Source organism: Loxodonta africana, chromosome 6 (genome assembly GCF_030014295.1).
Source record: "Loxodonta africana isolate mLoxAfr1 chromosome 6, mLoxAfr1.hap2, whole genome shotgun sequence".
NCBI classification, from domain to species: Eukaryota; Metazoa; Chordata; class Mammalia; order Proboscidea; family Elephantidae; genus Loxodonta; species Loxodonta africana.
The window spans coordinates 4,749,066-4,775,763 of NC_087347.1; the positions used below are offsets into that span (position 1 = coordinate 4,749,066).

The 26,698-nt window shown below is 50.2% G+C and overlaps 1 protein-coding gene across 7 annotated transcripts in view; it reads right to left on the reverse strand.

Annotated features, from left to right (window-relative positions):
• The window catches only part of UBE2F (ubiquitin conjugating enzyme E2 F (putative)), a 45,019-nt gene that overhangs the window by 11,542 nt on the left and 6,779 nt on the right, over nt 1–26,698 (reverse strand). For 5 of the 7 annotated variants that reach the window (XR_010322198.1, XR_010322199.1, XR_010322202.1 and 2 more), the window contains exons 3-8: nt 17,807–17,836; nt 15,225–15,290; nt 8,574–8,641; nt 2,620–2,690; nt 1,677–1,734; nt 873–905 (exon numbers count right to left, since the gene is read on the reverse strand). Coding sequence is in view for 2 of the 7 variants with exons in the window: in XM_064286457.1 (XP_064142527.1) it covers nt 873–905; nt 1,677–1,734; nt 2,620–2,690; nt 8,574–8,641; nt 15,225–15,290; nt 17,807–17,836 (326 nt within the window). In the remaining 5 variants the exon portion in view is untranslated. The remainder of the gene's footprint in view (nt 1–872; nt 906–1,676; nt 1,735–2,619; nt 2,691–8,573; nt 8,642–15,224; nt 15,291–17,806; nt 17,837–26,698) is intronic. The other 2 variants (XR_010322200.1, XM_064286458.1) reach the window with 1 other exon arrangement.

A 26,698-nucleotide genomic window follows, 5' to 3' on the forward strand; every position in this document is an offset into this window, starting at 1 on the left:
TTCTTCCTCTCTCTCTTCCTGAAGGTAAGCCCGGGAATGCGGGATGAGCACCAGCAGACCCGCCCTGGGTCCGACTGTGGCGAGTCCCATGAGCCTGCACCTAATGCCTCGGAGATGTCAAGCCGTCCTTGGCAGGCAGTCAGTCCAAGACAGACTCATTTTCGTGGGTAGGAACTAAGGTTTTAACAAAAGTTCCAAAACTTTCTTTTATCAGAGTAGGATCTCTGAAGTTTATTTCCAGTAAAGCTCATTTTTGACTCAGAAAGTAAAAATTCAAAGGAGGAAATAGCATGGGGTAAAATATCCAGAAGATGGTGGCGTGTGGTACCCTCCTCAGCCCCTCCCAGGCCTCTTCCCGCCCACAGCCTGTCTGAGATGACCCTTCTCCCTGAGGACGGTGCCCTCGGGCAGCTCTGCACTCATCCTAAGATGACACCTACACAGTTCCGGTCGGGGCAGGTGAGCACAGGATAATTCCTCCAAACCACGACATCCGCAGGGCAGGGGCCACAGGGTGGCGGGAGTGCAGGCCCAGCCAGGGACTGGGCCACCCTACTTACAGGAGGCTCAGCAGACTAGACTGGCCCGGTACCCCAGAAAGCAGGGGAGCCCCTCCCTCCTGCAGGCAGAGAGTGGCTGTTCTTGGCCCTCGCACCCAAACTGGCTCCCCTACCCTGCTCGCCCCCGTCCTACCACCACCCTCCTCTCCGACTCATAAAAGTGCAACAGAAAAGAGGGGGACACGTGTGTACGGGTTTCCTGGGATTTTTTAACGCCCTTCTTCTTTTTTTTTTTCTTCTACTATCCTTAATGTGATGGTTAAAAGCAGAAGGAAATTAAGAAAAAACTGGACTTCTGATCAACATACTTACAGTAAATAATGAGTTTAATCCCCAAACCACATCCTGAAATAAGGAAGAAAATAAGTTTCAGGCTCCTGAGCACTTCAAGTACTTTAAACCCACGACCAAGAACTATGTACTGCACTGCATCAAAACTTACCTTTCACATGCTTTGTCTGTCTCAGGACAGAAAATTATACAACAAGCTCCCAAGACGGCTGGGAACCCGCACAGTGAACGTAAGGTCAGGTCGTGCATGCTCGGCCGCCCCAGGCCCGGCCAGGCCAACGCTGTGCCATGGCGGCCGCAGGAGCAGGCACGGCTTCACCTTGAATCCACCTGGCATCACCAAAGACTGCCCAGACCTCTCAAGTTGTCTTCAAGATAACCCGCGACTTTTAGCCAACTGCTCACCACCCCACTGGGCCTTGGTAGTTTCGCTCTGAAGTTACATGGAAGATCAAGGGAGGCTAACATCTTCAAGGGTCAGAGATTTTCATTAAAGCCAACGTTCTATCTGTGCTAACTTCTGATTTGTGACTTGATCACAGATTCTTTCTTGGCCTTCCTCTCAACGAGATGAAGAGTCTCATCTTTTTAAGGCGCGCTTCATCCCCATCTGACACCTGGTAATCTTAGCTGCCTTCTCTTATTTCTCCACCCATGCTTGTCCCTGACCTCTGGGTGTGAGCTGGTGCCGGGGGTGAAGGCGAGCTGTCAGGCTGTCTCAGGGGACACAGATGTGTGTCAGCAGACTAGCAGCTGTCCACGGGAGGTGTGTTATCACAGAGGACCGGGGAGGAAAGGCTGGGTATGGGGTGGCACTGCACTTACCTTCAGCGTCCGCGTGGGAGCCCAGCCAGTGCCGTCAATCGAATGTTCTCGCAGTAAACTGGAACAGACGCAGAAACCGCAGGGTTAGGCAGCAGTAGCCCCCACTGGTCACATGATACCACGGAGGCACCGCACTGGCCGCCACAATTTCTCCCAGTCTGCCTTTTGACATTTACGCCACACAGGGCGCTTACATTTTATGCCAAACTGCACTGGAATGTGAGGGCCGTGAGGGTTAAATGTCCTGCCCAGAGACCCACAGCTGCCAAGTGGGGGGCTGGGGCTCAAACCCAGGTGGTCCAGCACCACCGCTTCACAAGAGAAAGTGACAAAACAGAAACAAGCCCAAATGCTAAATTTCTTACTTACTTTTCTAAACCCACTCATCATTTCAGCTCTCTACATTAAGACCAGCAACCTTAGGTCAAGCAGGAAGCTAAGGCACTGATCTTGACCTTCCGCCACTGGAAATGGGGGTTCAGTCCCACCGACACGACGCTCTAAAGCGCCCCCGGGCAGATCAAGACCATTCTGCTAAAGAGAGTACATCTTAAGTGCCTGTGCCCTGGTCTTCTTAAGCCTGGTATCCACATTTTATTTTCTGAGTTTCATTTATCATATCCCTCCCTCTTAGCTAAAACCACCCACATGGAGGGAACACGGGTCCTCATTAAAAGAGGAGGAGGGACCCCCTGGCCACAGACTGTTCTGAGAACCAGGCCGGGGCCTTGGACAAGAGGGGCCAGCAGACAGACACAGGTCTGGGGTGGAGGCCGGCACAGGCCAGGGGGCTGGCAGGAACTTAAGCCTCTATGGGTTTAACCGAAGATCCTGAGGTATGGTTTCCAAATCTCCTCTCAGAGGAGATAACATTTTTTAAAAAGCCCAGTGACCAAACCCACAACGCTCCCATGCAGAGAAAAGGGAAAGAGAAGGAACTTGCCTCAGACAGATGTCCCCTGTCTCTGTGATGTTTGGATGCCAGATTCTGGTCAAGCATTTCACTTTGGGGGGCTGTGAAACAGAGAGAAAGAGAGAGATCACAATGATGGCCTTTCAAAACCACAACAGTCTCATCTACAGCCCAGCACAGGGCCACACTTGGGTCTCTCAAAGCATAGCAGTTTGCCACACTCGGGAATGGTCTCTCAGATCATAGCAGTTTTGTCTACAGCCCAGCACAGGGCCACCCTCGGGAATGGTCTCTCAAACCACAGCAGTCTGTCTACAGCCCAGTGGGGGGCGACACTTGGGACCGGTCTCTCAATCCCAGCAGTGTGTCCACAGCCCAGTGCGGGGCCACCCTCGGGAATGGTCTCTCAGATCACAGCAGTGCGTCCACAGCCCAGCACAGGGCCACCCTCGGGAATGGTCTCTCAAACCACAGCAGTCTGTCTACAGCCCAGTACAGGGCCACACTCAGGAACGGTCTCTCAATCCCAGCAGTGTGTCCACAGCCCAGTGCGGGGCCACCCTCGGGAATGGTCTCTCAGATCACAGCAGTGCGTCCACAGCCCAGCACAGGGCCACCCTCGGGAATGGTCTCTCAAACCACAGCAGTCTGTCTACAGCCCAGTACAGGGCCACACTCAGGAACGGTCTCTCAATCCCAGCAGTGTGTCCACAGCCCAGTGCGGGGCCACCCTCGGGAATGGTCTCTTGATCACAGCAGTGCGTCCACAGCCCAGCACAGGGCCACCCTCGGGAATGGTCTCTCAAACCACAGCAGTCTGTCTACAGCCCAGTACAGGGCCACACTCAGGAACGGTCTCTCAATCCCAGCAGTGTGTCCACAGCCCAGCACAGGGCCACCCTCGGGAACGGTCTCTCAAACCACAGCAGTCTGTCTACAGCCCAGCACAGGGCCACACTCGGGAACGGTCTCTCAATCAAGGCAGTGTGTCCACAGCCCAGCACAGGGCCACACTCAGGAACGGTCTCTCAATCCCGGCAGTGCGTCCACAGCCCAGCATGGGGCCACCCTCGGGAACGGTCTCTCAATCCTGGCAGTGTGTCCACAGCCCAGCACAGGGCCACACCTGGCATTCACCCACTTGTCTCCCTCAGTGTTTACTGCAGCTCACTAAGCACACGTTCAAACCTGAATACTAGCTCACTTCACATCCACAGTGGTGTGTTTTCACACCAAATCCACCACTGCTGATCTCACTGCCAGCACCGCCCACCAGAGCTTCCAGAGGCCAGTGTACTAATATGTCAACAGCTCTCATAGTGTGGGCAGACTAGCATGTAACCACCCACCCTACCACTGCACGTTTGGGTGACGCCCAGCCCCTAGTACAAACCGGGCCACATCAACGTTGCTATCTTTGCTCACATCCTCTATTATTTCCTCAGGACAAAGCCTAGGAAGAGGACTTTCTGGTCAGAAACATGGGCTTCTGACACAGGGCCAAGTGTCCTGGCCTCTGGAAAGGCTGTGACGCCACACCCCACAAGCGAGGGGGTGCCCACAGCTCTAGTCCTTGGGTCACAGAGGGGGTGCCTTTAGCTGACCTGCAACAGATGGCATCTCAAGGCTTCTCATCAGACTCGTCGTCACCAAGACACTGAAGTTACCAACCCTCTGTCTACTAGGGCTGTGCTTTCCCAGTTTACCTTCTGTATTAATTCTTAATTGTGGTGTGGAATTTTTTATCTTTATAATCAAATTGTTACCTTTGATATTGTACTTAGAAAATACCATCCCAAAGGTAGGTAAATACTCTCCTGTGCTTTTTCTAGTGCACTTACAGTTTCATCTTTTAATTTGCATAACAGACTTTTACAGCACACTAATGAATTTCCTTTCTGATTTCAAACCACCACAAGCTCAAGAGACTCCGCCAAATTACTGAACCAAATGTGAAAGTGTACGTGTCGAGGGATGACAGAATTCAGGCCCAGAGTGAGCGTGAATACATTTACTCGGCTCTAACATGCTTCTCTGTGAGCACACAGGGAGGAGTCTGAGGGAGGAGCACCCGTGGACCCTGCACCTCCGGTGGGGCCCGAGGCTGCAGGGAGGTAGGCAGCACGACGTCCAGCGGGGCCGTGGAACGCTCTCGGTAACTGAGCACAGCTCGTCTGGGCATTAGGCTGCGTCACCGCCTCCAGCATTTGAAAGAACCTGAAAGGAGGGTAAGCTCACTCTCCCTCCCAAGATAGTGTCTTCTCAGCAGAGTCCTCAACACACACTCACCCCACCCAGGGTTTGCTGCATCTCCCAGGGCTTGCTCCTTCCCACCTTCTACGTCCCATCTAGTTAAGAAGCTGACACAGACTGCTAATTTGCACCCAGAACAGAGAGCACGGCTCTGCGTCAGAAGCGTGGACCCTGTGTTTGCACACAACACGTTCCAAACTGAACTCTTCTGCACCAACCCTGCCACTGCCAACAGAGACAAACACAACACCTGTTCCACCTCCGCAGCCCTCACCACACTGGCCGGCACCACCCTCTGTCCAACCACGCAGCTAAGAATTTCACACACGATTAATACTGCATTCCAAATCCACAGGGAGAAGTGGCTCCATTCAATGGACAACAGGCTAACCATCTGGAAAAATACAGTTAGGGCCCCACTCAGAGCTTATTCTGGACATACTAAGACTCCACATGAAAGATTCAGAACCCTAAGAAGAAAATGTAGGTGAATCATCCTGGGGTCTGAGGGCCCGTGATAAACATTTCATAACATGAAAAAGGAAAAAAAAACTAGATTCGATTATAGTAGCAAAACAAATTTTTCTAGAGCAACAAGAACAAAAACACAAACGGAAAACAAGGAAAATATTTACAGCATAGCGAAGAAAAAAGTTTTATATAATGTTTATAAAGAATTTTTATAAATCTGTAAGAAAAATAAATACCACAATGGAAAAACAGGCAAAGGACATAATAGCAGCTCGTAAAAAATATAAACAATATAAACAGGAATAATATTCAGCACCCTGCTTACTGAAGAAATACAAATTCAGACAATGATTTGATGTCATTTATTTCCTCCCAAAATGGCAAAAAAAGAAAAAAAAATAGTAAAGATATGCATTCTTCGAGAGGATTTGGGAAAAAGGGTCTTTTCGAACACTGATGGTGAGGAAGCCGACTGGCACAACCTCTCTGGAGGGTAATTTAATGATATTTATCAAGAGCCCTAAGCTGGGTATCGATCACTCAAAACCCATCATCCTACTTGCACGTATCAGCCCAAAGGAGAGCGGCCAACCCCGCACCGGCTGCAGACACAGCTTACCGCACGGTTTATCCCGGGGGCCAGCGGACTCCAGCCCACAGCCTGGTCTTCATGGCCTGAGATCTAAGAACCACTTTTACATTTTTAGAAGTTTTTTTTTTTAATATATATATATATAAAAAGAATGTGCAATAGAGACAGAACAGGCCCCCAAAGCCTGATACGTTTACTACTGGCCGTTTACAGACAGAGTCTGGTTTATGTCATCAGACAACTGGCTGATGAGTTAAACTGTGCTCCCTCGGTGCCGTCAAGTGCTCTGACTAACGATGATGTAATTATATGTATTAACTGACATGAGAGTGTATGTTCACTGGATGACCAAGTTACCAGCTATGTGTGCTGTGACTCCCTTTGTCTGCCCGACCACATGTTGACTGTAACACTCATCAAGTTAATGGCCATCACCCCTGGTGGTGGGGTGCACAGCCATCGTTCCTAAATGTCCTACAAGCTACAGTAAATTACATAAAAGGTGGGAGTCTGGACATCACTCTGCAGCCACCAGCACTGCCCTTGCACAAGTATTTCTGGCAACATTGCAGGGCTGCCTTCCTTACCCTCTTTGGGGCTGGCCATGGCCACAGTACCTGACTTGGCCAATTACACATGAGGGACGTGACTCATGTCATTCCCAGGAGGAAACCAGAGCCGAAACCAAAGTGCCACGTGCCCTTCTCCTGCCTCAGCCTGGGCCTCTGGGAGCAGAGGATGCCAGGTGGAGCCTCCAGTCAACCCCCCATGGACACGCAGCAGGAGCCAGAAATGACCTTCTGCTGTGCGCCTGATTGTTTCCAGAAACCATCAGAATTGTCCCCAGATTCTAAACAGCTGTATTTAAACCAAATATCTCAGACTGCCTCCCACCCGAGGCAGTGTCTGTCAAGCCAGGCTTCTCAATTTACGATTTGAAAAATAGAGCAAGTCTCAGCAGAGAGCGGGATGGTGGAGAGGCAGGAAACTGACATTTCTGGAAAGCATCAGAAGGATACTTCTGACTTTTTTCTTAGATTACCAACTCTTCTCCAGCCCCATAAATTGTACCTCAAAAAGAACTTTAATGTAGTAGGCCACTAAAGATGAATTCCCACAGAAGAAGGTTTGGCCTCAAGCCAAACAGTGTCACAGCTTGAATTGAACCCTAGTACGTTTAGGGGAAATGATAGGATTTTACTTCTCTGATAGCAGGGAGCACAAAACCTGCAAGCAAGACAATGGGACACATGGTGTCTCCAGCACCCACATCCTGAGGTTAATGGATGCTCAATGTAACTACCATTGGACTTTTCTTCCTACTATGTGATAGGTCTGGAGCTGGTTACAAAACATCAGGGGAAAAACCTAAGAAGCAGAGCCGCCCGTATCCCAGCTCCCAGCGTTCACATTGTGTGGAGCTGGTTTAGAATCTTTACTGGTTTCTTACTGTCAGATTGAAAATGCCCAACAAGATCCTGAAGTCTGAGTTTCCTCATTTTCCCCCCACTATTCCCCTGCCCCAACTCATCACTTAAGTCAGCCTAGTTCATCGACCTTCTTTCTAATTGACCTTATACGCACTGCCAGTTCTCACCGCCACCCTCGTTAAGATGGAGACGTCATCTAGAACATTCTCCCCCGGGTCTGGGCCAACCCAGCGTTAGGACTACTCAAATTCTATTTCTGCTTAAAACCCTAACTGGCCCTGACCATCCCCCGAAAGCGATCACCTCTTGCTCACGTCTGAATCCTCATGAACTGGTTTCCCATCGTTCTTCAGCACCTCCGTTGTCTGCTACGTTTGTCCCCTCAACATTTGGTTTTTTACACTTTACCTCCTGTTTTCCTGACTGGTGTGTAAGCTCCTCAAAAGAAAAGAAGGACTATTATTCTGCTAGGTATAACTAACTATTGAAGCCCTGGTGGTGCAGTGGTTAAGAGCTACAGGGCACTACAGCTGCTAGCCAAAAGGTCAGCAGTTCAAGCCTACCTGCCACTCCTCGGAAACCCTCTGGAGGAGTTCTACTCTATCCTACAGGGTTGGTATGAGTCAAAATCGACTGGATGGCAACGGGTTTGGTGTATTTTTTTTTTTTTTAGGTATAACTATCATCTAGAAGGGATTAAAATATAGCTATGGTTATAAATGACTTACAGTTTAAAACTACAAAGCCATTATTCTTTTCTAAGCTTCTAGAATGCATGTTTTGTAGAATTCTGGAATTTGGGTGTTATACCATAAACAAAATACAGTCTTTACAAAATGCTTTTTCCTTCAGTGCCATACTTTGAAAAACAAGATCTACATAAACTATGCGGTCAGCTCACATGAAGGCACCCCACCTTGGGGACAGGCATTCAGGTCTAACCCACTGGTAATCTCCCTGGCATACTTGGATTCCCACAGAAAACCACCTAGCACATAGTACTCACTAAACATTCACTCAGTGGATAAATTTCTTTGCTAAAACTCTAAAGACTGCCAATGAGTGACATTAACCACACAAACGTTAGTGACTTTGTGCCCAGTCCCACGGCTGAGTGAAGCAACCAGTGGTGGATGCGTGGGAGGGGTGCCAGGGCTGGATGGTGGTGGCACAGGCCCCCGGGTAGGGGCTGAGGCCGAAGGAGAAAGGCAAAACGGGCTCCAGCGCAGTCTACTCACCACCATGTTGTAGGCATCAGGAACTTCAGTTTCAAACTGAAATTTTCCACCCTGGTAGTAACCCTCATCTATCAAAAAACACAAAAGAAAACAAAAAAATCCTTTAAATTAAAAAAAAAAAAAGGAAACAAAAATCAAACACTCTATTAGGACACGGCAAACACAGAGAATGAAGACTTTAACAAGAGAACTGAAGCACTCCCCCATAGGCCACCAAATGCATGCAAGCTAGAGTGAGTCCTTCCCCCAAACTGATTAGGCATCAACTGCGTCCTCTGGGGACCCTTCTGGAAGACCGGCTCCTCCTTCCTCCGGTGGCTCAGACCCCCTACTCTTCCACACCTCAGCGCCCAGTGTACTCCCAACCCCCGTCTCACCAAGTGTAACACCCTCCTTAAGTGACTTGTTCCTCTGCTCACAGCTGCCTCCCCACAGAACGTCAGGCCCCGAGGAGGCTGCCTAGAGCTGACTGCTGTCTTCCCAGTGCTTCACATGACTTCCATTCATGCAACAGGCATTTGCTGATCTCCTCTGCCAGGCACTGTCTAGGCCCTGGGGGTGATTGGCAAACCAGACAAAAGCTGCTGCCTCAGCCAGTGTGCCTGGCCAACATTGTGGAATGGATGGCATAGCCTTCGGGAGAGAGTGGGGGTCTTCAGGAAATGGGGACCGGCAGACACGTGGAGGAGATGCCCAGGGTCCAAGCGCCACTGCTGTGCCATCCCCAGGTCTGCACCAGCTGGGCCATCCCCTGCTGCTACAGTCGGCCTGCAGGAGCCACTGCAGGCAGAGGACACCTGAGCAGGAAGGTGCTCGAGCCTGGAGGAGTCTCAATGAGTTCAATCATTCCAAACGTTCAAGCTTGACAGAACTGCCATCGGTCCAGGCGGGAGATCTTTTCAAGTATGTGGCCTCTTAGGCATAAAGTGCTTGGAGTACGCCAACTCCAGAGGCTCTGAGACCACGAGTCTTACGTTCTGGTACTGACCACTATGGCACAGAGTCCAGTGGTGGGCAAACCACACAGTACATTCCATTTCCAACCAGAGGCTCTGAGACCATGAGTCTTACATCCTGGTACTGACCACCACGGCACGAAGTCCAGTGGTGGGCAAACCACACGGTACACTCCATTTCCAACCAGAGGCTCTGAGACCATGAGTCACATTCTGGTACTGACCACCATGGCACAGAGTCCAGTGGCGGGCAAACCACACAGTACACTCCATTTCCAACCAGAGGAATATTAGCTCTAGAAGCTGCTGCTACAGTTTTCGGATACCGTTGTGAACCTGCTGTCCTTTTCTTTAGGGATAACTGTTATCCACATGTTAGATGCCCCGGTCCGTCCTCAAGGCTGACATGACATTTGTCCACTCTGTCCTTCCATACCAAAATTTTCTAATTGGCTTTCCATTTCATTGATTACATAGTTTCAACTCTATTGCCTATTAGCTTCAAAGATGTTCTCTGGCCGAATGTTTTGATTTTGCCACGTGCTTTCTGCCTCGGTCAAGTTCTTATTTAATCGTTACTGGAATCACATTTCCTCTTAACTCACTGAAAGTAGAGAGCAGGCATGTTCTAACCTCCCTTCTGTTTCACGGACTACATCAGAAAACGACCTGCTTCTGAGCCAGTACCTCCTTCCCCCTCTTCTAAGCGGCACAGCCTTTTGATCTGGTCTAACCTGTTTACTACTGAAGTTGCCCAGAAATTTCACAGTCCAACTTAAAAAGCAGTTGGGGAGCAGACTGGATGTATCTCTTATTTGCTATGATTTTCTTAAGGAGTACCCACTGAAAGTTCTGACTCAGCCCCCTGGGCCTGGCTCTCAAGCTCACCTTTCCCAACGTGGAGTGCGGAGAGGGGTCTGCCCAACTCTGCAGCTGGTGGGCGGAGGGACTCATTTAGAGTGTTTATGGCCACAATATGCATCATGGCACCAAACACCGTTTCCAAGTCTGGGATAGGCCACCTCTAGGTTAACATCTATGGCTGCTGCGGCTGAAAATACTCTGCCTCTAAGGTAACTGGGTTTAAAGACAGCCATGAAATGCAAGGGGACAAAGTTCCTGGCACTGTGGTTCGCAATCTGCCAATCTGTCCCCCACTCCGACCACAATTGCGCTTTGGAGTCCACTCCTTCCTGCCTTCAAGAACTCAACACCAATGTCTTCAAGCAGCATTACAGGTCTCCTTGGAGACCAAACACTGTCCAAGGGATATTTGGGCAGAGACAGCTTCAAGACAATCAATTTCTAGATGTTCAGTCCCATGTGGACTCTATCCTAAAATGAACCCTTGGATGATGCTTGAGGTCCAAGGGTCACGCCCATTTTCCTTTTCCATGCCCCCTTTCCATCACCACCCCCCATACCTCTCACCTCTCCTAGCTCTACTACGGTACACTGCCCTAGGTGTAAGGAAACCCCCAGAGGACAAAAGGACCTTGTGAGTGTCTGGTCATAGTGACATTCCTGGAGTCAAGGCGTTGTGGGAGGGCGTATTTCCCTACCCCACACCATTTCCGTGAAGGGCAAAGCAAGGTGTCATAAGGTGGAGTGTTCTGAGTTCAGACACGTTGCAGTGCCGACGGCAGGGCTGTTGAACATTTCATTTAGTGATCTCACACTTCACTGCGTGAACAAAGCAAAGGGACGTGCCACCTCCGTGGGAAGCAAGCAAAGAGAGCGCCAAGAAACAATACCTGTGGCGCCTTCTTCTGCCCAGGCGGCCGGCTCCATGCCTCGCCTATCTCACTAGCAATTTAAACTCTGGGGTGAGACGGTTGTCAGAGGGCTGCATGTAATGAGAAAGGGCAAGTGAAGTCAGGCTTTGGCTGCCTGGTTTGACAATTAGAGCTGGACCTGCCTTAATGGGGATGGCAGACACTGCCGACAAGCTGAACGTACTCTATCTGAAGCTCCACAGAACATGTGCTAAGATTCTGTGAATACTATATTGGTAAGGCTGTGCTGAAATAAACAACACGGCAATTCTCTCCACTCTTAGAGGATTTCACGTAAAATAAGACGCCTCAAAGTGAAAGAGCAACAAGTGTGACTAGTGGCCATTTGATGGGTCTTGGAAACGTGTCTTTGGTGCACGCCTCAGAAGCTGCAAAGTGAAGGGGCTCTAATGACAAAGTGACAAAGCTTTCTGCAAGTCAGCAGGTTTCCAAGCAAATTTCAACAAAATGGAAGAATGACCTAATTTAGTAGCCAGTGGAAACATCAAGAAAATGCATCATATGACGTTTGGCCCTTAACTTTGAACTCCAAAAACACAATGACATTGCTATCCCCGAACACCGTTCACGCCTGTCTACTTTATTTATGTGAACAAGCACTTCTCAGGGCTTACATGTATAAAGACAAAACGGAGGAAGAAAGCTGACACTGAACCTTCTTTCAAAAATAAAAGGTGATATTCATACACAAATACATCAACTAAATCAGGAAAAATGCTAACAGTAACCCCTTCATCCTCAGATAAAATGTTATTTTATGATTAATATTCAAAATTAGCAATATATTGTTTTGATTCATTTATCTACTCAAAACATACTTGAAGAGTGCCTGCTACAAACTTGCACTGTTCTAGGCACTGGTGGCAGGCCAATAACAAAAGACAACACTTGCTGCCCTTATGAAGCTTATATTCTAGTGGAAGGGAGACAAGCAAAATAAATAAGTAAATAATATGGTGCAAGACAAGAGCCAGGGGCCAGGTAGTATGAGGGGCTGCAACTCTCCACAGGGTGGTCAGGGGGAATGGAGACGGGAAAAGAGAGTCTCTGGGTGAGAAGCCCCCAGGATGGAGGCGGAGAAGGCCTGTTAGAGCGCTGGGTGCTCACGGAACAATGTGGAAGGAGGCCATATGGCCAGAGCCAGCAGGAGAGAAGTAGGAGCCGAGGCCAACGAGGTGAGAAGCACAGAGGGCACAGGGCCTGTGGGCCACACTCCAATTGTGCCAGCTCTCGCTCAGAGCGAGGTGGGGCCACGGAGCCCTCTGAGCGGAGGAAGACCATGAGCACAGAAGTCCAAGGCGTCAACTCTTCTTCCGTCTTCCTTATTCATTTTCCAACTCTCGCACGCTATGAGGCGGCTGAAAACACCACGGCTTGGGTCAGGCTGATCTGAACCCTCAACCGCACTACTGAAACTTGACTACTTAGTCATAGTTCTATCATCGTCTTTCAATACTGAGAGTAGCACGACTCCAAATGAATTTTAAGAAAACCATGACATCAGGCACGTTCTTAGGGTTGGCAGATCTCTGCCATCCTTCCCTTGATAACAAAGGGCAGGAGCCACCGCCACTTTCTGATTCTCTGCCACCACAAAGTAAGGGGAGGTAGTGTGTCCAACGAAGCATGCTAAGCACGTAGCTCAGTGCGACGACAGGGCCCTGGTGTGCACTCATCACCAAATACAAATGCTGAGGGACTGCAAACCTTTTTATCTGATAAACCCAAAAAACCCAGTGCCATCATGAATTCCAAACTAAAACAAACAGTCGTGCTGTTTTCAAGAACAGTAAGAAAAACAATATGGACGATGCTGTCAGATACATAATCTCAATAATCAAAAACATTCATGTGATCCAGTCAAAACTCACCCATTTTATTCAGAGGTCAATCACATAAGACAGTAACAAGCCTAGAAAAATCAGCACAGGTCTTCGAGTGCCTCAGAGCAACCACAAAGCTCACGGGTGGGGGTGGTGGCAGGGGCGGGGCACAGAGCAACAGAATCCCTGACAGCCGTGGGAAATGCCCTATGAAGGCAGAGGGAAGAAGGTATTTTTACTACAAACACACTACAGCCTCGGGCTACTTAGTAAACAGAGACCAATATTAATCACGCCAGCCACCTCTGAAAACACCCTGCACCACTTAACGGTACAGTAAGTGCTTAATGCTCTACACTAAGTTAAAAGGTCACCAAGAAAGCATTCAAGTGTGCTCAGTACCCCTCCTTAAATAAGCAGGAAGTGTTTAAGGGAGGTGGCAGAGGAACAGTTACAACTGTCATCATTCCAAAGTTTAAGCCCTTGATCAGTTATCTACAAACATTACACATGTGAACACCCATCTCTACAGACGAAGCTTTGCCCTCCCAGCCCAGAGGGACCAAGCATTGCCCTCCGCTGTACCCCGGCGCCCTCCCAGCCCAGAGGGACCAAGCATTGCCCTTCACTGTACCCCAGTGCCCTCCTAGCCCAGAGGGACCAAGCTTTGCCCTCCGCTGTACCCCGGCGCCCTCCCAGCCCAAAGGGACAAAGCTTTGCCCTCTACTGTACTCCAGCGCCCTCCCAGCCCAGAGGGACCAAGCTTTGCCCTCTACTGTACTCCAGCGCCCTCCCAGCCCAGAGGGACCAAGCTTTGCCCTCCGCTGCACCCCACCACCCTCCCAGCCCGGAGGGACCAAGCTTTGCCCTCCACCGTACCCCAGAGGGATGGGGCCAGGCTCTGAATTGATGGAATTTTTCCCAGAGCCCTTTGCAGAACCACCAGACAACAATGGGTTTTAAAAAGTTTTCAGGTGCATTTCAATTTGGGATGCCTCTTGTCATTATAAAACACAGAAAAACTCAACCTGCCCACAAGGGGACAAAAAACAAAAACCAAACCCGTTGCCATTGAGTCAATTCCAACTCATGGCAACCCTACAGGACAGAGCAGAACTGCCCCATAGGGTTTCCAAGGAGTGGCTGGTGGATTTGAACTGCTGACCTTTTGATTGGCAGCGAGCTCTTGGCCACTGTGCCACCAGGGCCCTGCACAGGGAGACAAGCCAGGGCTAATTATCACATCAAAATTCTGCATTCTCTTTCACTTTTCAATTAGCTAGTGACTCATTATCCTCAGTTTCTCACTTCCTTTCTATCCCCAAAATAAATTCACACCTGTATTTCCTCCCCTCCTGCTCATTCCTGGATGCCCCTCTCCAGCCCACAGCAGCCCCAACTGGAGGACACAGTGTGAAGAGGCTGCTGCCCCCCTCCCCAGCAGACACGGTAGGCTACGGGCAGGTGGGCACCTGCACCCCTAGGAGCTGCTGATAACTGTAAAAACACAAGTCCTCCCCCGTGCTGTCCCAGATTGATCAAGGAGACATGTTACTACCCTTGGGCCAGCTTGGAGGCCAGACACTGTTAAATGGTGCTAACACTTAAACGGTGCTGGTCATTTGCCTGCTTCCTTGCGACAGGCTGGCTATTTAATCCTCACGCCTGCCTGTGAGATAGGCTCTCTCTGCTCCTCGCTTTACAGACCTGTGAGCTGTGGCTTAGAAGAGTCAGCAGTTTAACTCAGGTCACACGGCTGCCAAGGGGTCAAGTCAGGACCTGAACCCAGCTACGACTTCTAAGCCAGTGCCCACACCTGCTGCCTCAGGACTCGTTAACTTCTGCTGTCAAAGTTCACACCTCGTCACTGAAGTACACACTGAAGGCCTCAGAGGAAGGTACTTTGCTTCACGTGACCACAAACACGAGTGCTGTCTTCACAGGGAATGGCTGTTTATGTTTTAACTTTAAAAAAAAAAAGCTAGAGATGACAAATCAAGCCAACCATTACAGATGTGAGGCACCTTTAAAATGTGCTGTTTAAAAAACACTTTGACAGTTATGTAAGAACATTACCTGGGGTTACAGTTAGCTGGAAGCAATGAAGCTTGTTTGGATCAGGAAAATGCACTTTACAGGTACCTGTAAGAGAAAAGCACAGTGGGCAGGTGTAAGAACCAGCAGCCGTCCACGTGCTGACCCTCACCTGGTAACACGGGAAGCTTAACCGTGCTGGGGGGTGGGGGGGTATGTGCTTTACAGGCCAGGTGGGCAGACCCCTCACTACTTGAGAATAATCGTGCTAATACGCTAAAACTACAACCTGTGGTTCTTGCCGTGTGCTTCCTTCTTTATATTCTTTCACTAGTTAATTCCAAATCGAGATGTTTCCCTTCAACTTTAAATGGTCACTAAAACAGAGGGCTTTCCAACAGTTTCAAGGATTACGCTACTTTGTAAAGAAGAAACCATACCCCACAGAGGCTGATACATGGGGTCACGTCTAACTAAACATGGGAAAACAGGAAAGGAAGCAGCCACACTTTCAGTCTGCCCACCTCACACCACAGTCACTCACACCCACCGTGGTAAACCAAGTTAAGAAATGTGCCAGGTAAGAGCTAGCTTACAGCCAAGAGTTCACCGTGGCTCCTGTCTTGTTTTTTTTTTTTTTAAAGCCTTCACAAGCTAACCACTGACTCAGCTTGCTTTACTGGTAAAATGACGCTTTGTTGACTTGGGTGGCAATGTTCTGTGCCCACTTGTCCCCCAGGCTGGGAGGTGCCTTGCCTGGATCGAAAAAAAGTCCCTACCGGGAGAAGAGCTACTGGCTATCGTGCAGACAGGGGAGGCTGGCTATGCCCCACATCCGCCTCCTTCGCACAAATGACAGAGTCGTAAATACCCATGGAGTCAGCACCCAAGGAAGGAACACGCGCAAAAACCTGCTATGTTTATCTATAAACTCAGGAAATATTCTACTAAACTCTTTGGTCACCCAATGACTTTAGTTTTTCCAAGTCCCACTGAAAACGTTTGCTTAATTTTGCAATGATTTGAACTTTCATATTCGTGATGGCTGCACAACATGATTGACGCAATTGGTCTCACTGAATTGTACACATGAAAAATGCTGAATTGGCAAATGTTGTGTTTATGTACTTTCACAGCAATTAATAATTAAAACGGACAATTTCTCTTATGTATATTTTACCATAAAAAAATCCTGAAAAATAAGAATAAAAAAATATGAGGATTCAAATTTAGACTTGGGATTGGTCTTAGAGACGATCTAGCCTAAGGTCCTCAGCTATGAGATGACATGAAGGCCCAGAGAGGTTCCTGACTGGTATAAAATCACACAGGTTGGGACAGAAACCAGTTCTCAAGTTAATAACTAGCACATGACTCACCCCCATGCCCCACCCCGTTACATCTCATTACTTCATACACATGTCACATGTGGAACACTGAGATATGGTACAGAAAAACAACACAGGACTGTCAGTGGGGTTTCATCAGTAAATACTGCAGCACGTAGAAAGATAACCTTTTATTAGAATCCCAAGATGCCTCCTTCTGGTTCTGATTAGAAGAAAACTTTAAGGTCAAACAAATTCTCAAGACATTTTGGCTGAGACCCAGAGTAAGAAACATTTTATATCACAAACTATTATGCTCATAAATATTAAAAATAAAATTTCCAAAAATAATATATACTTACCCTTACTACACAAGTGTATTCTGATATGTTCTATATGATTTTATTTTTCAAACAGCTGGCTCTGGCCTATGAAACCGATTTCACAACCACTTATGGGTTGAGACCACAACTATCTTCCCACTTGAGATGGAGGCTGGAACGAGCCCTCTCATGCCCATGCTGAATGGGCCACCATATCAAAACCTACGTTTTCTGTAGCATTCGCCCAAACCAGGAGACCTGCTTTAAAATATTTCACGCACACTGACAAGTTTCCTCAGCTTCAGAGCTATTTTTAAACTAAGTCTGATGGTAAAAAGTTGTAATTCAAAAATTACTACAATGGTCAAAGCTTCCAGACTATGGTCTTATAAAATGTAAAGGGAGAATTCATGTTGGGAAAATAAAAAGGAAATTTTACACGTGTCACACGAGAAAGATGCTGAGAAGCGAGCCTGTCACGTCTAGCACACTCATGAGCGGTGACAGGACAGTGGTCTCACTGGGTCTGGAGCAGGCACGCTCGGAGAGTGAGGCAGCCTGTGGACTAAAGGCGACTAGTCCTCCTTCCTCAAATACAAAGAGAATTACAAGTAAGCACTTTTGGGACCAAAGATCAAAATAGGACTGTCCATTATTGATTTATATACTTTTTCACTCCAAAAAGGACGTGGGACAGAGTGCAGATGGAAGAGGTAGGAAACCTGACCCAGCTTACCTCTACTGCCCTCGGGAGATGTAAGGTACTGTGAGCTAGGGTCGGAAAGGCTGAGATACCACCTTCTTATCACTGCCCCAAGAAACGTTCTGCTACTTTTTGGACAAAATTAAAATTCATTCCTAACACAGATGAAGAGTGGGTTTTTTGCTATGCAAGGTATTAAAACATACAAGAATCCTTGTCCACGTGATTATTTGACAGTTCTTAACGGGTGGCTGGGGCTGCTGTACTTACAAGGTAAATTAGCTTCAAGTTCTGCGACCTCTGCGGAAACAAAGAGATTACTGTTAGTATCAGTCAACTACTTCACCTAAGAATACCAGTTCTAGATTATTTCCTCCAGAATACCTAGGGAGAAAAACAATTGGACTTACCGAAACCCACACTTGGTGTCAAGTTTAGACTTTAAACCACTTAATTGCTTTCAAATACACACAGGGACTTGCAGGATGCCAACAAGTCAGTCCTTTAAAATCCACCTGAATGTGAATGAAAATCATTTAAAATCAACACGAAATTACCTATAGGTAAGCAGTCACTCAAGTGTGCTCACAAATTCTCAACTAGCTGGATCCGGCCTCACAGTCTGGTTCATACCTGTGCCTAGCCCATGGGGTCTCTGCCATCAGTGAGTCCAGCCTGGCCACCTAGTGGAGGGACCCTTGTGCTTCCTTCCTGAAGGGCCCGCCCAGTCTGTGCTCCAGCTTTCCTGATGGGGGCAAGCTCTCCACCTCTGATGCGACAGCAGCCCCGGCCCTCGCTGCTGGCGATCTGCTAGCTAGTCTGGCATCCAGACTCCTCGCAGCCACGTTCCTTGGCTCTGGTTCTCTGTCCCGGGCTTAGGTCCTTCTTCCACCGGTCACTCATTCAGTGTTTAGGCACAGCACCATTCTGCCAGGATAGAGCCCTGAACCCCTCCCCCATCCCACTACTAAAGAGCTGAGGTGTCAGATTAGAGGCACCACTGACGTCCCTGGGCAGGCAGGTCGGCTGTGCCTCAGAGATGTAAAGAGTAAGTAGATTTAGACTTGCAGGGGTGGAAAAAGGGGCAATCCAAGCAGATAAATTAGCAATGTGCAAAATCAGAGAACACAGAAAAGCACAGAAACCAGAAGGCACAGTGTGGCCAGCACAAAGGATACAAAACTCAGAGTAGAGCGACAGGAAACAAGGTTGGAAACTAGGGCGGGATGGCAGAGAGCCTTGCCAGCAAGGATTCTAGACTTCATTCAGCGGTCATAGGGAGCCGTCGGAGATTTCTGAGCAAGAGGTCAGCTTCAGGAAGGGTTAGCAAAGCTGGAGGCCAGGAGACCGACGGGCAGCGAGGGCCGCGTCAGGACAGAGGAAGGCCAGGATGCCAAAAGCAAACAGGACAGGGAGGACCAGGCAACTGGGAGGTGGGCAGAAGGGTGTGGGATGAGGGGCTCTAAGGTGATTCCGAAGGTGACATGCTCTGCTGGAGCTGAGGTGGAAGTGTAGGGGAGCCCCAGGTGAGGGAGCTCAGGAAGACTGATGTCACTTGATGTCATGAGATAGGCAACCCCAACCAAGGAGAGAGACTGGTCAGAAAAAGAGGCTAGGTAGAAAGCAGAGGAAAGGGGCAGGAAAGTTAGAGATGAGACAGGCCGAGAAGTAGGAGAGACCCCCAGGAACAGAGTGACACAGACAGATTCCGCCAAAGAGCACAGAGCGGTCCCAGGAGAACAAGGGCTAAGAAAGGCTATCAGCTGTGGTCAGACCCTGCTGAAGGCCTCAAAACGGCGGGAAGCAAGTGGAGGGAGTGACAGCAGACGATGAAACATCAAGAAGCCTATGGGTGGTCACTATATGGATGCAGCAGGTACAGAGGATCTCTTCAGAGGTTGGGAGGGCGGGACGGGGAGACATGCAGCCCAGAACGTGTGCAGAGCTGAAAGCCGGGAGGAGGCTGGGGGAAGCTGGAAGATGGCTCTGTTTGGGGTTAAGGGTCTGAGAAGGCCATAGGCCTTTGGTCCTCAGCTATCTGTGTGCAGTGACCGAGAATCTGGGCAGTCAGGTCTGGTGATTACATACATTACCTCCAGGGTGCAGGTATTTGCAAAGGGCACCAGAAAGGGGGAGAGGGCAGAGGAGGGGCTAGGAACAGGCCAGGGCCAACACTGTTCCTGTTCCTGGGCCAGCATACCCAGTGTGCTAGCCAGGGACGCGTTCTCACTCCGGGTAAGCTAGACGTGGCAAGAGGGCAGTCAGAGCTGACCCTCCTCTTACCGAGACTGGAAAAGGACCATGGCTGTGACTACAAGGAGGCCCGGAGTTGGGCTTGTTGGCAGGGTAGTGTTGTACATTAAAAACAAAACTATGATCCTGTGACGGCTCACTATTATTATTCTTACACCAATCACACAGATCTTTACTCTTACATGGCTAACTGTGGCCGGCCTCCATGCAGCCTCTGCACTGGCCTAAGTCCCCCGGGGACCACGTGAACTCCTATCACCCAGCTTCCCAAAAACCTAACAAAAGAAGAGATGTGCCAGGGGCCTGGTGAATGCCTGTGGATTCAAGTGCATTCTGGAAGTGAAATGTTCGAGACGGTCTAGTGGTTACGGACGGGGAGAAGGCAAGATCCAGGGGACAGAAGGACAGCCAGGCCGCTGGCCTGTGCTAAAGACTGTTAACTATGGTGGGGGCGGGAGGCACGGGCAACAGAACCTGCCCTGTCACCTACAGGGCTGGGAGTGGGGAGGAGGCGGCTGGCAGGGCGATAGGCGGGCAGCCCACTGCACCCTGGCTGCATGTTATAACCACCTGAAGAGTCTGGGTTTTTGTTTTTTAACAGCTTGTTGAAGCACAATCTGCATACCATAAGGTAGGCCCATTTTGGGTGTGTAATTCAATGATTTTCAGTAAATTTTGGAGCTGTGTATACATCACCACAATCCAGTCCCTGCTGTGTTTTAATAAATCCTGGTGCCACAGACCAATTAAATAAAAAGGCTCTGAGTGCTTGCTACCTCCCCAGGTAGAGTACACTGCTGTACATCATTTCTGCCACGGTGAATGTGTACATATAGCTGTTTAAATAAGTGAATCTAATAGAAATTCTGCTCTGTGGAATACAAACGAGCTAAGCCCCAAAGACAGGTATTCTCCTGCGTTTCAACATTTAGGGCACTCAGGAGGGCAGATCAGGGCCAGGAGAGAGCCTGCAGAGCCAGCCCTGTTACTACTGCCACAGCCAAGGGTCACTGCATGCTCATGCAGGCAAGGAGCAAGGCCCTGGGCACAGGATCTCAACAGAGATGCCTGGTGTTGTGGTTCAGCACAGGGCAAAGGCTGAAACCACCAGGTAGGCTCACAGTGCTTCCCTGGGGAGCTACCAAATGACAGCGACCAACACCAGCATCAACCTAGAACAAGTGCACAGAGACTATGGCCAAGGGACATGCAAACTGCTGCATGTATGGCAGCTCCTCCCCCATAACCTTCCCGCCCGAAGGATATGACCCCACCCGTCAGATAGCAAGAAATGACAGGTATTTTTAAGCTGCTAAAAGTCTTGCCCATCCCAAGATGCCAGTGCCTGCACCACTCACTCGCCCACGTTTCTGCAAGGCCCTTGGCACCTTGCACAACTCTGTGGCTACACAACTTCCTTCTGAGAGATGAGATGATTCTCCTTCTCCACTGATCCACTGATGGCCAGGCTGCAGCGCCCACGCGGACATGACTGTGCTGAGATATCACGTTACAAACCCCTTCCTCCTGGGCCACTCAGCCCCCAGCCCTGGGCGTGGCACACACCACTGCTTGGGAAGTGCCTGAGAACGGGTAAGTCTGCCAGCCACAGGGCAGTGCTCCACAGGAATGTCCTCTGCAGCGTGGGTGGTACCCACTTGCTTGGTTGGGGACCCAGGCATTCCACCGGTCCTTCACAGATGAAGGTGGTTCTTATTAAGGGCCAGCTCCAACCCAAGGGATGTGGCAGCTACTTCCCTGGAGACTCTGACTTCCCTGGGCTGAGCCATACCCCCTCAGACCTGTCTTACCACCTAGCCTTCTGCCTGTCTTCATGCACTGAAGCCCTCAACTCCCATCTCTTCTGCACTCCTAGCACCCACTCACAGGATCCTGACCCGGGAGACCCCTAGCCCACAGGGCAGCAGCCCCCACTTCTGCCCAGTCTCAGAGCTCCCAGCTGCAGAGGAGTAAGGCTGTAGCCTAAAACCTGCCCCAGCCCCCTGCAGCAGAGACCAGCATCGCTGACAGTGGGGGCCTGAAGCCTCACCACCCACTTGCCAGCCTGGGCGCAGACACTACGGACTTGAGCCCAGTCTGCGTCTCCCACAGTTACCACCACCGCCCCCCGCCCCCGCCATGCTATAGGCTGCTAAATCTCTGGACACCCTGACAGGACAGCCATTAAAGCCCAGCCACGTTTCTGATGGACAAGGGAGCAATCCTGCCCTGAGGGCTTTCTGGGCGGTGGGGAGCCCAGTGAGGCTGAAAACACGGCAGTACGTTCCCAGCCGACCCAGCACGTCCTGGGGTTGGGGCAGACAGCACCCCTGGCCCTGCCCAAGAACACTGGCATTGTTCCCCCCTCCCGGTGCTGCAGCTACAACCACTCTCCAGTTCCAGCCTGGTGGAGCCAGGGTCCGGCCCCCACCTCCGCCCAGTCTCAGGGCTCCCAGCTGCAGAGGAGTAAGGCTGTAGCCTAAAACCTGCCCCAGCCCCCTGCAGCAGAGACCAGCATCGCTGACAGTGGGGGCCTGAAGCCTCACCACCCACTTGCCAGCCTGGGCGCAGACACTATGGACTTGAGCCCAGTCTGTGTCTCCCACAGTTACTGCGCCCCCCCCCCACCCCCACGGCATAGGCTGCTAAATCTCCCCTCAAACAGGGGAGGACTCACCCTGGCAGCCATCCGTCAGTGGGACTTCCTTGCGTATATGCGGGACAGCTGCCCGCAGCCTCCCGTGCCTGTGGGAAGTGGGCCGCCACATCAGGAGAACAGAGTGTTGGTTGTGCGGCCAACTCAGGCACCTGCCCCTGCCTGCCCGTAGCTTCCCGCACCCCCGTCAGCTCGGCTGTGGCCATCTGCACCAAGCCAGACTCCCATCACGGGAGGCCAAGCAGGGTGGTGGGCAGGTCGCAAAATGACATTTCTGCTGGTTCCCCTTTGCAGTCTTCCCTCTGGGATCTCAGCACCCACACATGACGAGAAAGGCACCACTCAGGGACCCTCAAACCAGGGTTGCCACGGCCGGCCTTCCACTCTCAGCCCTTTCCGGGAATGCTTGGGCTGCCTGACCTCCCTGCCCAGGGCCACACCCCTCCCACACTGGATGACTGAGCAAGGCCCAGCCATCTCGCCTGACTGGGGACAGCTCATTGGGCGGTCACTGCAGTCCAGTTTCTCCCTCTGCCCACTCTTGCCCTCCCCCTGCCACCCCAGTGCCGGCCAAGACTACTTTTTTTTTTTTAATAATTTTTATTGTGCTTTAAGTGAAAGTTTACTAATCAAGTCAGTCTCTCACACAAAAACTTATATACACCTTGCTACATACTCCTAATTACTCTCCCCCTAATGAGACAGCCCACTCTCTCTTTTCATGTCCATTTCGCCAGCTTCTAACCTCCTCTACCCTCTTATCTCCCCTCCAGGCAGGAGATGCCAACATAGTCTCAAGTGTCCACCTGATCCAAGAAGCTCACTCCTCACCAGCATCCCTCTCCAACCCATCGTCCAGTCCAACCCATGTCTGAAGAGTTGGCTTCAGGAATGGTTCCTGTCCTGGGCCAAGAGAAGGTCTGGGGGCCATGACCACCGCGGTCCTTCTAGTCTCAGTCAGAACATTAAAGTCTGGTCTTTTTATGAGAATTTGGGGTCTGCATCCCACTGCTCTCCTGCTCTCTCAGGGGTTCTCTGTTGTGATCCCTGTCAGGGCAGTCATTGGCTGTAGCCGGGCACCATCCAGTTCTTCTGGTCTCAGGATGATGTAGACTCTGGTTCATGTGGCCCTTTCTGTCTCTTGGGCTCGTAATCACCTTGTGTCTGTGGTGTTCTTCATTCTCCTTTGATCCAGGTGGGTTGAGACCAGATGATGCATCTTAGATGGCTGCTTGCTAGTATTTAAGACCTCAGACGTCACTGTTCAAAGTGCGATGCAGAATGTTTTCTTAATAGATTTTATTATGCCAATTGACTTAGGTGTCCCCTGAAACCATGGTCCCCAAACCCCTGCCCCTGCTATGCTGGCCATTCAGTTTATTCAGGAAACTTCTTGGCTTTTGGTTTAGTCCAATTGTGCTGACCTGTCCTGTATTGTGTGTTGTCTTTCCCTTCGCCTAAAGTAGTTCTTATCTACTATTAGTGAATGCCCTTCTCCCACCCTCCCTCTCTCCCCCCTCTTGTAACCACAAAAGAATGTTTTCTTCTCAGTTTAGACTATTTCTCAAGTTCTTATAATAGTGTGGTCTTATACAATATTTGTCCTTTTGCAACTGACTAATTTCACTCAGCGTAATGCCTTCCAGGTTCCTCCATGTTATGAAATGTTTCACAGATTTATCACTGTTCTTTATCAATGTGTAGTATCTCATTGTGTGAATATACCATAATTTATTTACCCATTCATCCATTGATGGGCACCTCGGTTGCTTCCATCTTTTTGCTATTGTAAATAGTGCTGCAATAACATGGGTGTGCATATATCTGTTCATGTAAAGGCTCTTATTTCTCTAGGATATATTCTGAGGAGTAGGATTGCTGGATCGTATGGTAGTTCTATTTCTAGATTTTTAAGGAAGCGCCAAATCGATTTCCAAAGTAGCTGTACCATTGCCAAGGTTACTTCTTACTGGCGACCCTGCATAGCAGACCCCCTTCGTGGGACAGAAGCGACAGCCTCTGGGAGGCTTCTGCTTGGCAGGCTGGCCAAAACTATTATGGAGGCCCAATCTACTTTCTAGCATTCTCTACTCGACAGGTCATAATTCACCTGCCTACTGCCCAGTAAGACCGCAAAACTCCAGACTCCAGAATGTGACCAAATACCTCCACCCCCACGTTTCCACCAAGACCACATGCCATGCCCCGCGACAGCCTGGACCCACCACACTCTATAGAGAGTACCACGTCCACCAACAGCAAACCCCAGAGGAAAGAAGGCCACCACACCCGGCTGTGCACGTGGGGTCAGTGACTGCCCCCAACGAAGCCAGGCAAAGGAGGGGTGGGGGCATCTCTAGGTGGGGACACGTCAATCATCAGAGCCTTCTCATCACACACCCTTTGTTCACGAACTGGCTCTCAGGTCAGGCCCACTCTTGTCCTTCACCACCCTCTACCACAAGCCCAAACTACTCACCACTCGGCCAGCCCTGCCCCGCCCCACCCAGGAGCCCTCAAGGAAGACAGAGGCAGCAGGAGGCCACGTCAAGGGTGGTACAGGGCGCTACTGCCCACAGGCCCCCCATCGACTGCAAGCACTGTGGGCCCCGGAGACAGCCCCGGAAATGTGACAATCACCAGCGCCCTGCGGAGGATGACAATGGGGTCACGTGTTGTTCTGCACCTCTCCTTCAAGAGTCTGCCAAGGTCAAAGAACCTCAGCTGGGCACTGTGAACCCAGCCAAAGCCATCTCCTGTCCCCAGGGCTGGGGTGGGCTCCAGCTTGGTGGGCCTCAATGGGCTGGGCTGGGTCAGGCTCCAGAGCCACTGACTGCACCCAGGTGAATATAATGGCACCTCAGACTGGCTCCTGAATTCTCCTTCTCCCACCCTCACTTCTGTTCAGCTCACTAGGCTTCTGCTTGCTGGGTCTGCTCCCCAGAGCCTACTCCTCACCTCTATGTGGGTCTGCCTTTCATACTGCAAAAGAGCTGCAACCTGGCATATTTCTTAACCTCTCTGAGTCTCAGTCAGCTGAGACGACACCACCCAGCTGGTAAGGCTTTGCAAAGGTCAAACAAGCATCATCCCCATGAAGTGTCCACCAGGGGGCCTGGCCCTCAGTGCTCAGTGGACCACAGCTGCGGTCAACCATTCTGATGACAGGGTGAAGGCGGCCATGGATGGCCCAGCCAGAACCTGAGTTAGTCTATAGGCTGGGCCTTCCACACTGCACCTCCCCAGGCACTGAAAACACTGCCCCTCGCAGGACTGCAACAATACACCTCTCAAACCCCTTGGCCTGGCTCGTTTGGCTCCTGGCTTCCTCGGCAGATAGCACCCTTGAAGCCAGAATCTGCAGGGAGGCAAGTCCTATCATGCCCACCCAAGCAAGGACCTCCAGCCTAGATCCCACCCTCCACCCTCTGCAGCTCCTGTAACAGACTCTGAATACAACCTGCTGTTCTCACCGCCTTAGGAGATAAAAACTCCTCACGCTCCATGCAGTGCGACAGATGATTTTGTATGGCCTTTCTCGCCATGATCTTATAACCCCCCAATGACTGGGTGGGACTATGCAAATAAGGTACTTGTGGCCTACCAATGGGATCGGACAGTGTTTTAGTCATCTAGTGCTGCTGTAACAGAAACAGCAGAAGTGGATGGCTTTACCAAAGAGAAATTTATTCTCTCATAGTCCAGGAGGCTAGAAGTCTGAATTTAGGGTGCCAGCTTCGGGAGGAGGTTTTCTCTCTCTGCTGGCTCTGGGGGAAGGTCCTTGTCATCAACCTTGCCTGGTTGAGGAGCTTCTCAGCACAGGGACTCTGGGTCCAAAGGATGCGCTATGCTCCTGGCTCGTTTCTTGGTGGTATGAGGTCCCCGTCTCTCTGCTCACTTCTCTGTTTTATATCTCAAAAGGGATTGACTTAAAACACAACCTAATCCTGTAGATTGAGTCCTGCCTTATTAACATAACCGCCGCTAATCCCACCTCATTAACATAATAGAGATAGGATTTACAGCACATAGGAAAATCATATCAGATGGCAAGATGCTGAACAATCACACAATACTGGAAATCACGGCCTAGCCAAGTTGACACACAATTTTGGGGGACACAATTCAATCCATAACAGACAGCTTGCTAATAATGCAAATACGGTGCACGGCAACCTTGCCGGGGTAGGGCCACACAAGTAAGGTGTATGGAACCCTAACAAGGGAACTGGTCAGTTTTGGCATCCCGTTAG